A 12718-nucleotide genomic window follows, 5' to 3' on the forward strand; every position below is an offset into this window, starting at 1 on the left:
ACCCCTGCCCTAGTTCTTGAAGCCTTTTTGAGCGAAGAATATGAGAGAGGTGATGGAGGGAAGGGGTGAACCATTTTAGAACAGCTGGAATGGGTAGATCTGTGCTGGTATAAAAGCAGCTTGCATCCTAGCTGGGAGTGGCAATTTTAGGTAGCAGTCAGAAGTGAAGGAGCTGTTTTTCTGAGGTGTTTGTTCCCCTATTCTTTGTACTAGACCCCCTAGCATGGAGTAGAAAGGGGGCAAGTACTTTTCTAGTCTTAGTCCCAGGGATTGTGTAGGGAATTTTTGGACTTTGTTTTTTGGATTTTATTTTGTGAGAGCCCTGATACCCCTAGTTCAGAGGATTTCCAGAAGTCCCTGTTCTAGATCAGATCAGGAGGTAGGGGAAGGTTCTGCTGCTCTCCATCTCACAAATAGTGGTTGGATCAGGGGTGACTTGCTGCAGAAGAGTTCCAGCCTTTTGCCTTATTGTGAAGGTTTTTGCCTTGTGTTTTTGGGAGGAAATTTGCTGCCACCCACCCTGCCTTGAAGTGGGAAAGATAATCGGAGCTGCTTTGTTCTTTGCTGCCTGGACTGTGTTCATCTGAAGAAGAAACCGTGGGTAAGATTTTTCATTACATTTGAAGGCCCCCAACTGAAGTCTTCATGCTGGGGGCCTGTGCCTGAGCAAAGATTGAGACTATTTTTGTCCATCAATATTTTGGCAGAGGATTTTTTTCCACCTGACTTAGGATACCCTAGGGTCCACCGAAGAAGCCTTGGTTTTTTTTTTCAAGCCTGAGGATGAGTGTGTTTCCTGGCCCAACTACTGAGAGACCCTTCCACAGATTAGAAAATTGGAGAACTGTGATTTCTAATTTGAAATGTTGAGTGTGTAAAGTGCCAATTTTTTTCAATTTAAGTTTTGTGGTAAAGACTAATTTGGATACTCAGCTTGAGCCTCCAGAGTATTTGTTGACATTCACATCCCTTACTAATGAAAGTGAAGTGATATCTCCCCAGGATAGAGACATTGAGAGACACCCTAACACCTTGGGCTTTGAAGGATTCATTCCTCCTCATCTCCCATCACTGGAAAAACCCCACCCCTGGGGCCTGTGTGACTGTGAGAGAGGATATAGAAGTTGGCCCCGAGATCACATGTCCTTGTCATCTAGGCCCAACCACTGGTGCAGGGGTTACATAGAAATATATATATATATATTTTTATTTGCTAATATTTATTTCTGTGCATTAACAAAGCAGCCAAACTACTTTACTCAATATCAGACTAATCATAGTTTTAGTTTCTCTCTCTCTCCTTCTGCATATATGTACAAACAGAAGAGTAATCTTCTCACACTATGGGGCCGATGCAATAAAAGCATGTAGAAAACGGGAGCTCGTATTGAGTGCCCGTTTTCCTAATGCGCACCCCATCCACCTCTCCTGGGTGCACGATGCAGTATGGTAACGAGGTGCCGCACTAAAAAGGACATGCAGGGCATCAACTGTGGGCCCCTAGCTCGTTCTTGGCATTGGGCACCCAGGAGACATGACTGTGCGTGGGGCTGGCGTAAATTTTTGTGGGTTAAAATGAGCACGTCAGGTGCACGGTGATTTTTTGCATCATGGTACTAGCTAATAGCCTCATCAACATGGTATTTACATGTGATGAGCGCTATTAGCTATGTGCTGATTTGGACGCGCATTTTTTGGATGCGCTAATCCCATTATTGCATCGGGAGTTATTCTAGAGCGTCCAACCACTTGTCAAGCTGTATGTTAGGCTGGGCGCACTATATTGCATCGGCCTGTATCTTTGCTGGTTTCCCTGAGAGCCCTGCTTACTGAGCATTTATGGCATAGACACGAAATAGGAGAGATCTTTAAAACCTAAAGCTCGAGGGCTAGGAAAAGGGAAATATCCTATCAGTCGTTCATCAGCAACCTAATCACGCACCATAACAAATCGGCAGGAAACGGAAAGAAAACTCAAGGCGCTGAGTGGTTGAGCAGGAGGGCTTCAAACAATGGGTTGTATTATGAGATGTGAATGAGGTTGTTCCTGGGCAGTGGGATGAGATCATTAGGAAGCATGGAAGGATGAAAGGAAGTTCTGAAAAAAGAAGGCTTTTGTTTCCACTGCCGTAGGTTTGCACAGATCAGCTTTAGTGCAGGATTCTGCACTGGGCCGAGACCGCAAATGATTTTTGTTTGTTTGTTTTTTGGTGTTAGAGTAGCACATTAACCTCTGGATTGTGCTTACCATAGTGCAGGAACAGTAGTGTATACACCCTTAGGTCCCATCCTGTAGTGTTTGGCATACTAAATGTTTACAGCAGTAGCAGTATCGTGGTGCCTGTGAAAACCTTATTTATAGCAGTAGCTACAAAGTACAGACTGCAGGCATTCCTCACCCCCCAAGGTATTTTGACACTTGGGCATGCATAAACTTTCATTAGTGCTTGTTTCTGCAGAGTTAAGCATGTACTTTCAGGTATACACAAAACCCCTCTGGCTTCAAATCCAAAATGCACACACAAGTTGACTTTTTAAGAGCTTGTGTTGCATGTGTGAGATGTGTGCCTGTAACCTTACTGGTTTCAAAACGGGGGCCAAGGTTCTGCACATACATGGCATGTTTAGAGAGCCAACTTTTAGGAATGTTTTGGGCCGGACTCCTAAATGGGGCCCCTATTTTGTGCATGCAAAACAATGGATGCAATGAACTTACAGCAATATTTGCAGGCTGCTGAAAATCAGCATTGTTCCCTGCTTTTACACATGTGAGTTCGTTCCACCTGGGCTTTTGAAAACGTAGCCCTTCCCCTTTAATTTGTACCCGTACAGCAGTTTTATGTGAAGCCCGCAGAGAAACGAACGTGATGTTCATAAAACAGAACTCTTGAGATGTTAAAGAACTGGTGGGATTTCCGCAAGCATGCTTGGATTAATACATGGAAGGGATCGCCTGATGCAGACATCTGTTGAAATGCAGCCCATAATCAGGTTTCATCCAGCTGTAGTGTTCTGATCGCCATGGCAGCTACAAATAGTTGATTCTGCTTTGGGAAGTATTTTTTTTTTTCCCTGTACATAATTTCTTGAATGAATGTTTTCGTTTATTTTGAATTGGTTTGCTTTTGGTACTACTTTCCTTCCATGTGAATGAGCTGCTTTTGTGCTGGTTTTCTTTTTCCTATACAGCTCACATTGGAACTCTTGTCTATGGTTATATGCTAAACAGGTACTTGGCATGCTAATGAGCTCATTAGTTATTAACACACTATGCAGTGAAGCCCTTAGAGCAGAAGTTGCATAGTAGATGTAATGGAGTAGATGATGGCAGAAAAAAAACCAATTGGCCTATCCATTCTGCCCAGTTATTTCTAGTCTACACTGCCAAGAATAAGATTCAAGCTGTGACTGCCTGTAGGATATAACTCCATTTCTAGGGCAAACAAACAGTTTTTTCATCTTCCTTTATTGGATAGCTGAGCATACAAGATCCAACCCCCTCTTTTTTTTTTTGTTCACAACCAGCAACCCACCCCTCCCATGTCCAACCACAAGGTTCACACAGTAATTCAAACACCTACCAATGTGCTTCTCTTGGAACGTCTCGTTATTACCGTACTTACAGCCTACCTGCACACCCAGCTGCCAACAGACCTGAACACACTTCAGTTTTTTGCAACTTAAGTTCCTGTGTTCTTGTCGCATGCCTTCTTGAAATCTATAGCCCTTTGAGCTGCTTCCACCTTCTCCAGGAAGGTAGTGCAGGGGTACCCCATCCTTTCCATGGAAAAATACTCCTGACATTTCTCCTCAGAGAGCCTCCTAGCATTACTCCTTGTTCTAGAACTTCCTTTCCACTGAAAGATGTTTGCTTCTTGTGCACTTTTAATACCTTTCGGGTATTTGAATGTTTTTAGCATCTCCGTTTTGTCTCTCTTCGTGCTTTAAATTTAGCTTCTATCTGAGGGCTGTAGTTGGTTGCCAGCACACCAATCCACTCGATGTGGGGTCAGAATTAAGAACTTTGGGGGGTGAAGGTTCGGGAGCAAGGTTTTTGGGTTTTTTTTTGTTTTTTTTTATATATATCTGGTGTTATTTTGTGGTATGTTGGGAGGGTAGTTGGGGGATGGAGGAATTATTTTCGTGGTGTTATGCTTACTGCACTTTCCACCATGCACGTTTCATAGCATTTGTGTACTATGCATATTCATTAGTTTAACACATCTTAGTTTACCAAACTAAGATTAACACCTGTGCTATGAATGTATGCAAAATTTAGTGCAGTTTTAGTACACTGGCTCCACGGAGAATCGCGATTTTACCTGGTGTGCAGTCTCTCCATGCCAAGTTTCAGCCTGCTGTGCAGTCTTGCCTCTTCATCAAGTCACCTTGGCTCCCTGACCTGGTCATCTTCTCACTACCCTCTCTTGCCTTGCGTCCTATCCAGGCCTCCTGCCTTACCTTTTGGCATATCTTGGCCTCCTTGCTACATTTTTTTGAAGGGGATGAATAAACATGGACAAAGATGAATCAGCAGATGTGTGGTGCATTTGGAAGGTGTTTGGCAAAGTCCATTCCTAAAAGGTTTCTAAGAAAATTAAAAAGTCATGGGATAGGAGGCGGTGGCCTTTTGTGGACTGCAAACAGGTTAAAAGACAGGAAACAGAGAGTAGGGTCTGTTTCACAGTGGAAAAAAGTAAACAGTGGAGTGCCTTAGGAATCTGTACTTTGGACCGGTGCTTTTCAATATATAGATATAAATGATCTGGAAAGGAATACGATGAGTGAGGGTGATCAGATTGCAGATGACACAAACTTATTCAGAGTAGTTAAACCATAAGTGGACTGTGATACATTGCTGGAGGACCTTGCATGACTGGAAGACTGGGCATCCATATGGCAGATGAAATATATGTGGACAAGTGCAAGGTGGATGCATATAGGGAAAAATAACCCAAGTTGTAGTTGCACGATGTTAGGTTCCATATTAGATGGTGGATGTCATAATGCCTCTGTATCACTCCATGGTGAGACTGCACCTTGAGTACTGTGTACAATTCTGGTCACAGCATCTCAAAAAAGATATAGATGCACTGGAGAAAAGTACAGAGAACAGCGACCAAAAATGATAAAGGGCATGGAATGGCTCTCTTATGAGGAAAGGCTAAAGAGGTTAGGGCTGTTCAGCTTGGAGAAGAGACGGCTGAGGAGGGGGGGGGAGGGGATATGATAGAGGTCTAGGAAAATAATGAAAGGACTTTAATGGGTAAATGTTAATCTGTTATTTACTCTTTCGATTAATACAAGGATTAGGGGGCACTCCATGAAGTTAGCAAGTAACACATTTTAAAGGAATCGGAGACAATTCTTTTTTCACTCAGCGCTTAATGAAACTCTGGAATTCAGTGTTAAGAGGATGTGGTTAAGGCAGTTAATGTAGCTGGATTTAAAAAAGGTTTGGATAACTTCCTGGAGGAGAAGTCCATAAACTGTTACTCAATAGGAAATAGCCACTGCTTGTTGCCGGCATTAGTATCATAGGATCTATTTAATGTTTGGGTACTTGCAAGATACTTGTGATTTGGTTTGGCCACTGTTGGAAACAGGATACTGGACTTGATGGACTCTTGGCTGACCCAGTATGCCCATTTATGTTCTTATGACTTCCTTTGTGGGCCTCCTTATTTTGCTCTGTGGCCTGTGAGCCTGCTGGGTTTTCCTAGCCTGCCTTGTGCCCTGTTGGGCTTTCCTGTTTGTTGTTGCCTGTCCTATCCTTAGACAGTTCTGTCATTGTCTAGTCCTGTCCTTGTTCTGTCTTCCACCGCCCTCTCCATTCCCTTGTTTGTTTCCCAATCCTTGCCCCAGCCAGGACCTGTATTCAGCTTCCATCTTGTGCCTGCCCTCAGCTTCCATTCTGCCCTCATCTTGTCCACCTACACTTGAACTCAGCTCCCAGCCCATATTCAGCTTTCAGTCCATACCATGAGATTTCTCATAAGACAAGTCCTACGAGCCCCAGAACCCAAGGGCTCAAGCTGCAGGGGAGGGGCTGGTTAGGCAAAAGGGCAGCTCCAGTCCTGCCCTGTACTGCAATCTGGAGGGGTGCTCTCTGACTCCAGCCTGCCAGACCATAACACGTCAAAGGGCATGTCTCACACACTCTCTGTAGGTGGTACCTCAGACAAATGGTTCATCCGTTCTATCTAAGGTTACCTCAGAGGGGATTTAGATATAGATGAGTACTCGAAAGCATACCTCAGAGCAACAGTACGCACCTCAGTGGAGTAATGCAATCGGGCGGCAGGTATGAATAAGATACATGGCCATCGTGTTCTGTTTCATGAGAAGTAACAGCCCAAAGTATCTTTAGATAAATTGGACCGATATAAACCTGGTCGAGATTTGGGAATCTTCTCAAATTAACAGTGTCTTCAGCTCTGAAGATTCAGTTGAAATGTTATGCGAATCGAGCTTTCTCAGTTGTGGCCCCGCACAGATATGAAATGGTTTACCAGTTTCATTAGAGCAGAGTCAAATTAGTTGGAATTTTGCAACCAGATAAAAGCACATTTGTTCCTTAAGATAGCATAAAAAACGAAGAGGAAGCAGTGGTGGTGGTTACTGTTTTGTTATTTATAATTTGAATGATTAGTTTGTTTTAGTTCATTTTTTAAATGTTGTTTTAGTATATTTTATTGTGGATGATTATGATTGTGTTAAATAATAAATCAGATGTACATATATGCTATGGCAAGCAAACTGCTAAGGTGACATCACTTAGTATTCCTGCATAATTATGAACAATTGTCCATAACGCAAATATAAATTGCCATGTTTGCTCAGCAATGGTAAAACATTGCCTCCCTTGACATTAGAATTCTTTATCTATCTCTATACCCTTTGTTATGGCCAAACGTTTCCATTATTGAACTAGGTGGCAATTCGTATTTCCTATAAATATTGTATTATGATCCAAAGCAAGCCTAGTGAATGAATTCCACTCCTGTGTGGTATCAAGCACTAAAGCAGGATGAGATCAGGAGAACATGCAAGTATCTGCTTTTTGTCAGCTCTTAGAAAATCATTCCTTTTTTTAAGTAGCTGTTGTACATAGCCTGTTGTTTTTAATTATATTTGATTGCTGTGTGTACAGAACAATGAGTACATCCTGAACTTTGACATGCAAAGAAAGATACTGTATTTCTAGAAACCCAAATTACATGTTGGGGGTTTTTGTTCCAGGTGAGTGCCCTCTTGATCCTTTGGGTATTCATCTTATTTGGAACCGACTCTTCTATATTTAAGGAGCTATGAACTCTCATCCTCAGCTACTTGAGGTTTCCCCCATTTTTAATCTTCCACTTGCATCTAGCCCAGCCATCACAGTGACCATCCTTGGCCAGGGTAACACATCTTAGGCCTTATGCAGCCTGAGTCTGATGAGTATGCTTTGATATAAAGTGATGGCTGGGATTCCCTTCCCCTCCGTTCTCCCTAGGGGCAATCTCTAGAAGTATAGCTGTGTCCTAAACTGCTTGCATCTCCCTAATAACTCCTGACCTGTTAACAGAATCTAGTTCATGCAAGTGAAATTTCACTGCATTAACACAATGGGGTGGAGCTGACCCGTAAAACATTCCTTAGCAGCTACCAAACGTGGTGTGAGATGCTCTAACTGTTCCAATTCTTTTCAGTTCAAGGTCAAAGCAACTTCTGACCATAAGACTGTCATTTATGACAACTGCAGCCTTCGTTTGGCTCATTTTATGGATAAGATTCTCTAAACAGAAATGCAGATATTGACTGTTGTGGCTAATAGCTCTATAAATAACATCCCATTTTACTGCCTCTGAATCGGGTCCTGTCCTCGTGTCTTCCTCAGTTTCTCTCGTTTTTGTCTTTTTTCCTTCATCCTTGACACCTTGTGAACATTCTTTCCTTTCCCTGTCTGATTTATTTTTTCTTTTTAATTGTTTTCTCCTGCAGTGGAGTATCAGATCCTTTACAAGGCAAGCTCTGGAGATGCTCAGACTGTGCCATAACGATGGAGCTAGCATGGAGGGAGATGTCACCTAGCAACCTGTAACCTCTTCCAGTCTCTCTCTCTTGCTAAGGCAGAATCTGTCATTTGGTTTCTATTATTAGATTTCCACTACTGCCTAATGTGTGCAGAGGGGTTGGGGTGGAATAAATTTATTTTATTTATTTTTTTTTGCCTTTCATGACGTCCATTGAAATGTGGGTTGCTTACTGCAATCTTAGAAGAGAAATTACCACAGCTTCCCTTGGGGCAGGTTTAATGCACAGCCTCGGTCTAACTAGCGATCCCCAGGGAACATTTTAATTCTCTGAATCAGAAGCTGACATTCGTTTTCATTATCAGATAGTTTATTTGATGTGAGCACACGACACTGTGAGAGTGAAAGCACTAATTAGAGCAGGCATTTGGAGGGGTAAGGAGACAAAGCAACACCAATCATCCCCACCACTGAAGCAAATGCAAACACTGCTGCAGTTTATATTTGTGCTTTCAGTAATAATTTGTTTATTGCCCTTCATTCTAACAGGAGCACAATGCCTGTTACAGGAAATATATTGTAAATATGCTTTTCCCCATACACCGTAGAAAGTCTTGCTTCCTTTTGGTACCCGATCTTCATGGCTGCATCAGGAAGGGAGAGAAGAAAGGGAGCAATGTTACCGGCATGGACAGTGTTGTTTTTCAGTTTAGGAGCTGCATCCATCCTTCCTCTAGATGCAGCCACTGGCTCTGATGTTTACTGAACAGAACTGCGGACAGCTTGCTGTAAGAAGCCTTTCAGAAATGAGCACCCTGGCAGCCGAGCTGCTGTTCCCTCAGGAACATTCATCGCCTGTTTCATTTTTGGGGTTTTTTTGTTTCCTTATTTAAAACAATGAAACAAAATTTTGCAGGATGTGCGAGAGTGCTGCCACTTTGGGGGCTGAAGAGCGTATTAAAAAGTCTACACCAGTGTCGTTTTGCCTTAATTGCATACAAGTCAGGATGCTATCTCTCGCCATCTCTGAACATTCTCATTGGAGTCCATTTTTTTTTTCACTGTAATTTAAGGACGAGGTGTGATAGAAGGCCTGGTTCACCAGTGTCTTCTCTTTTTCGTGCTGGCAGATCCCTGTCCACCTCCCACCCAGCGAGAAACTTCACAAAACACACTTTCTTAAACTTTTAAAAATTTCTCTTGCACCAATTCACACAGAACTATGGTAATACTTCATAGACCACATTTTGCAGTGTCTTACTTTACAATCAGTATAAATATGACTTTTTCTTCTGGTTTGCTACCAGACAGCTCATATGTATGGTACCTTCCTCTGCTAAAGCCTTTTATTTCTTAGCTAGCAAACGTCCCTTAAAACTCACAACAGGCCTTCTTTTGCTGTTGTACAAAACTACACAAACTTCAAATAGTTGGTGTCTTCAACCTTCAGAGATGTGCCCTACCCGTTTAAGCTTTCAGGGTATACTGGTTATAGGTGTAATATTAGGGGGCAGTGCCTTCCCCCCAAGCACTCTAGCCTAGTGCTGAATTGGCTCCCTTGTTCCATCTCCCAGACTAAGCCACACTAAGTTTACGATCCTAATCCATGTTTCTGTGGAGCCCTGCCGTTCCAGCTTATTGGCACCTGAGCTAGTTTTTCCAGTGTACCTTTGGGACAACCTTCCCCCTAGAGTGGGAGCCCTGACTGACCACTCTCCACACCGCATGCACTTTTCTGGACCTCCTGAGGCAGGTGCCAGCCTCCAATTCTTGTCCTCCCTTCACTGTCTCCTTAGAGCAGTGGTTCTCAACCCTGTCCTGGGGACCCCCCCAGCCAGTCGGGTTTTCAGGATATCCACAATGAATATGTATGAGAGAAAATTTGCATACACTGCCTCCATAACATGCAAATTATCTCTCATGCATATTCATTGTGGATATCATGAAAACCCGACTGGCTGGGGGGGGTCCCCAGGACAGGGTTGAGAACCACTGCCTTAGAGGCTTTCTTTCCTTTTCAAACCATGCCCTGTTTACCTTCAGCTGGCCTTCCCAGTCAAGCTTCCCTAGAACTACAATACCCATAATTCTCACTCTTAGATAAGGGAATTTCCCTTTCTTGTGCTATAACTCTCTTGGACTATGATTTCTAGTAGTTGCCTCCTTTTTATTCATTGGGCTGACCACTCCATGTCTCTGTCTGGCAAGCCCTTGCTCCATCACAAGAGGTCATAGGGAAATGTTCAGGTTTTGGCATTTTGGGGGTGTAGTAGCCTGCTAGTGGTTAGAGCAGAGGGCTATGTAGAGCAGATATGAGGTAAATTTGCATATACTGAGACTGATATGCAAATTTAACTCATGCATATTCATTGTGGATATCCTGAACCTCAACTGGCTATGAAGACAGTAGGACAGGTTTGAGAAGCCCTGGCCTAGAACATGAGTAGCAGCATACTCCTGATAATCCGTCTCTATTCTCTTCCCCACCAAAATGGTTTTATTGCTGACATGATCACCTCTGGCTGGCATCGAACCCCCAATACAGTTCTTTCATGGCACGTTAACCCGGACTCATCATCTCCAGCACAGTTCCGCTAGTACACTTCATTTCTGCCACATAGCCCTGCTAGTTCCAGGGTCTATCTTTCCGACAATATCCCAGTAAACCACAGAGTCTACCTTAACCCCAGCCGGAAGGATCCCCTTGTATTCCAGTGAAGGTATCCCTTTCCTTACTACCTATGCACTTCAGCACTACAGCATCCCTGAGTGCTGGAAATCTGGAGTGTATGTAGTGTGGAGCAGCAGTGTTTCCCCACTAGAGGACACTCTATACTTGCTGTGTGTTTTCCCTGACACCCTAACACTCGACTCCCATCAGCATGGGGTATGGGGAAAAAAAAAATGTCTTTCATGCTCACCATGGCAGTCAGTCCCAGGTTGTCAAGACTGAATCAGAAGCAGGAGGGGGAAATTGACAGTCTTGACCATCTCGCTAAGCTATGGAAAGGAAATGGAAAGTACTTTGAATACATAATTATTGAATTCTTATGCATGGAAATAAAGGTTAACAAAAAATATATATTAGAGAGAGAGAGAGAGAGTGTTTTTTAAAGTAATACATTTTTTTGACTCTCTTCCTCAGGTCAGGATAGAATGAGCAAAAGATGACATTTTACCAGAAAATATAAGTGAATCATAAAAGTATTCTAATGCTAGTGGGAAGGGAGGTGGGGGGTTTGATGGGTGATCAGAAGGTGACGAGGCACGATAATTTTATGGTTCATAATGATATAAGAAGCTAGGTCTTTATTGAATCTCTCTTGTCCGTATCCTGTTTCTGATCATTTTAAATGCAAGTCTTACGTTCCTGGATCATGTTAAATTCTCCTTTAGCTTTTATTTTCAAGAAAACAGGGAGCCATATGCAGAGGGATCTCTGATAGAAAAGGAGCTATAAAGCTGAGCAGGAAGTGTGGATGGGCTGTATGGTACTTATCTGCTGTCGTGATTTATGTTTCTATTTCTATGCATTCAAGAGTAATAACATGCAGCCGCACTCCTTTATCCAAGATGGATTTCTTACAAAGAGAGGTAGCAAATGGGTAGGATGGAAGAATGCAAAATGTAAATCAGGATGTACAGGAGTCTACAAGCCCAGCTAAGAAGCTATCAAAAGACCCCTGGAATCATTTGTTAAATGCATGACTTTGATATTATTGAACCAGACTTTATTTTCCAGCAGTTACATTCAAACACATACTTCATTTGTACATATTGTCACGGGTTCGTGTACTGTCCACTCTCCCATTTGTAATCTGGCTGCACCACTGGGTTAAGCCTCTTGGGGGGCCACAGTCCCGCTGCCTGACTCTTCCTCGCAGCTTCCCTGGTTCCACCCTCGAGGTTCCTCCAGGTCAGATATTCCAGTCTCTATTGCTATACTTTAACCCCTGTTCCTATCAAGTTTCAGATCCTCTCACCCAGGTTCAAATCCTCTCATCCTGGTTAGAGAGCTGGGCTTTGCACACATAGTCCAGGTTATCCGCTAGTTTAAAGTCTCTTATAGCTTTATTTTACTCTGTTCCAAGGTGTTACAACTACGGGTTCAAATCCTCTCACCCCAGTTGGTGAGCTGGATTTAAGCACAACATACCTGGGGACTCTCCAGAATTTGATCCAGAGGCTCTGGAATTCTGAACGGAATGGCCGGATCTTCCAGGCCAAGACACCCGAAAACTTTGGGGGCCCTGCTGCAGAAGGCTGGAAGAGAAAGTGCCTTGGAGCAGTGTCAGCACCCGTGCCCCCGGAAGACGACATGAAGCCCGGTGCCGCATGGCAAGAATGAGATGAGCAGGAGCGTTGCCCTCACCCTGGGAACCCAGAAACGGAAGATGCAGGAGGAAGGGGCAACAAGATCGAGCCACATTGCCGAAAATAAAACCAGCAATAAATAAAAAATTCTGCGACTTATGGCTCATGTAATATTATATAGGGAGGTGTGGATGACCCATCATATGTGTCTTGTCACTGGCTATATTGGTAAAGCCTGCAATGACACTGAGACCTGGTATTGTGGGTGCTGCAACAGGCTACAAATTATATGGTATAGCCTTAAAGCACAATATCCAGTTTAATCATCGTTCCATTCCTCACCAACAGGTCTTTGTACAGGCTCCAAATCGCTTTGGCTATGATAA

At 43.2% G+C, this 12718-nt stretch overlaps 1 protein-coding gene and 1 long non-coding RNA gene across 2 annotated transcripts in view; one reads left to right on the forward strand and one right to left on the reverse strand.

Annotated features, from left to right (window-relative positions):
- Positions 1-8204, forward strand: part of TEDC2 (tubulin epsilon and delta complex 2) — an 86948-nt gene extending 78744 nt beyond the window's left edge. Inside the window, exon 11 of the mRNA XM_029577044.1 lies at positions 7987-8204. Coding sequence (XP_029432904.1) covers positions 7987-8076 — 90 coding nt within the window. The 3' untranslated portion in view covers positions 8077-8204. The remainder of the gene's footprint in view (positions 1-7986) is intronic.
- A 179-nt stretch (positions 8205-8383) lies between these two features.
- Positions 8384-12501, reverse strand: LOC115076003. The gene is made up of 3 exons (XR_003852667.1): positions 12175-12501; positions 10940-11018; positions 8384-8662 (listed from the first exon to the last, which is right to left on the reverse strand). It is a non-coding gene; the product is annotated as an uncharacterized LOC115076003 (long non-coding RNA).
- Between the last annotated feature and the right edge of the window lie 217 nt (positions 12502-12718).

Source organism: Rhinatrema bivittatum, chromosome 14, assembly GCF_901001135.1.
Source record: "Rhinatrema bivittatum chromosome 14, aRhiBiv1.1, whole genome shotgun sequence".
Lineage (NCBI taxonomy): Eukaryota > Metazoa > Chordata > Amphibia > Gymnophiona > Rhinatrematidae > Rhinatrema > Rhinatrema bivittatum.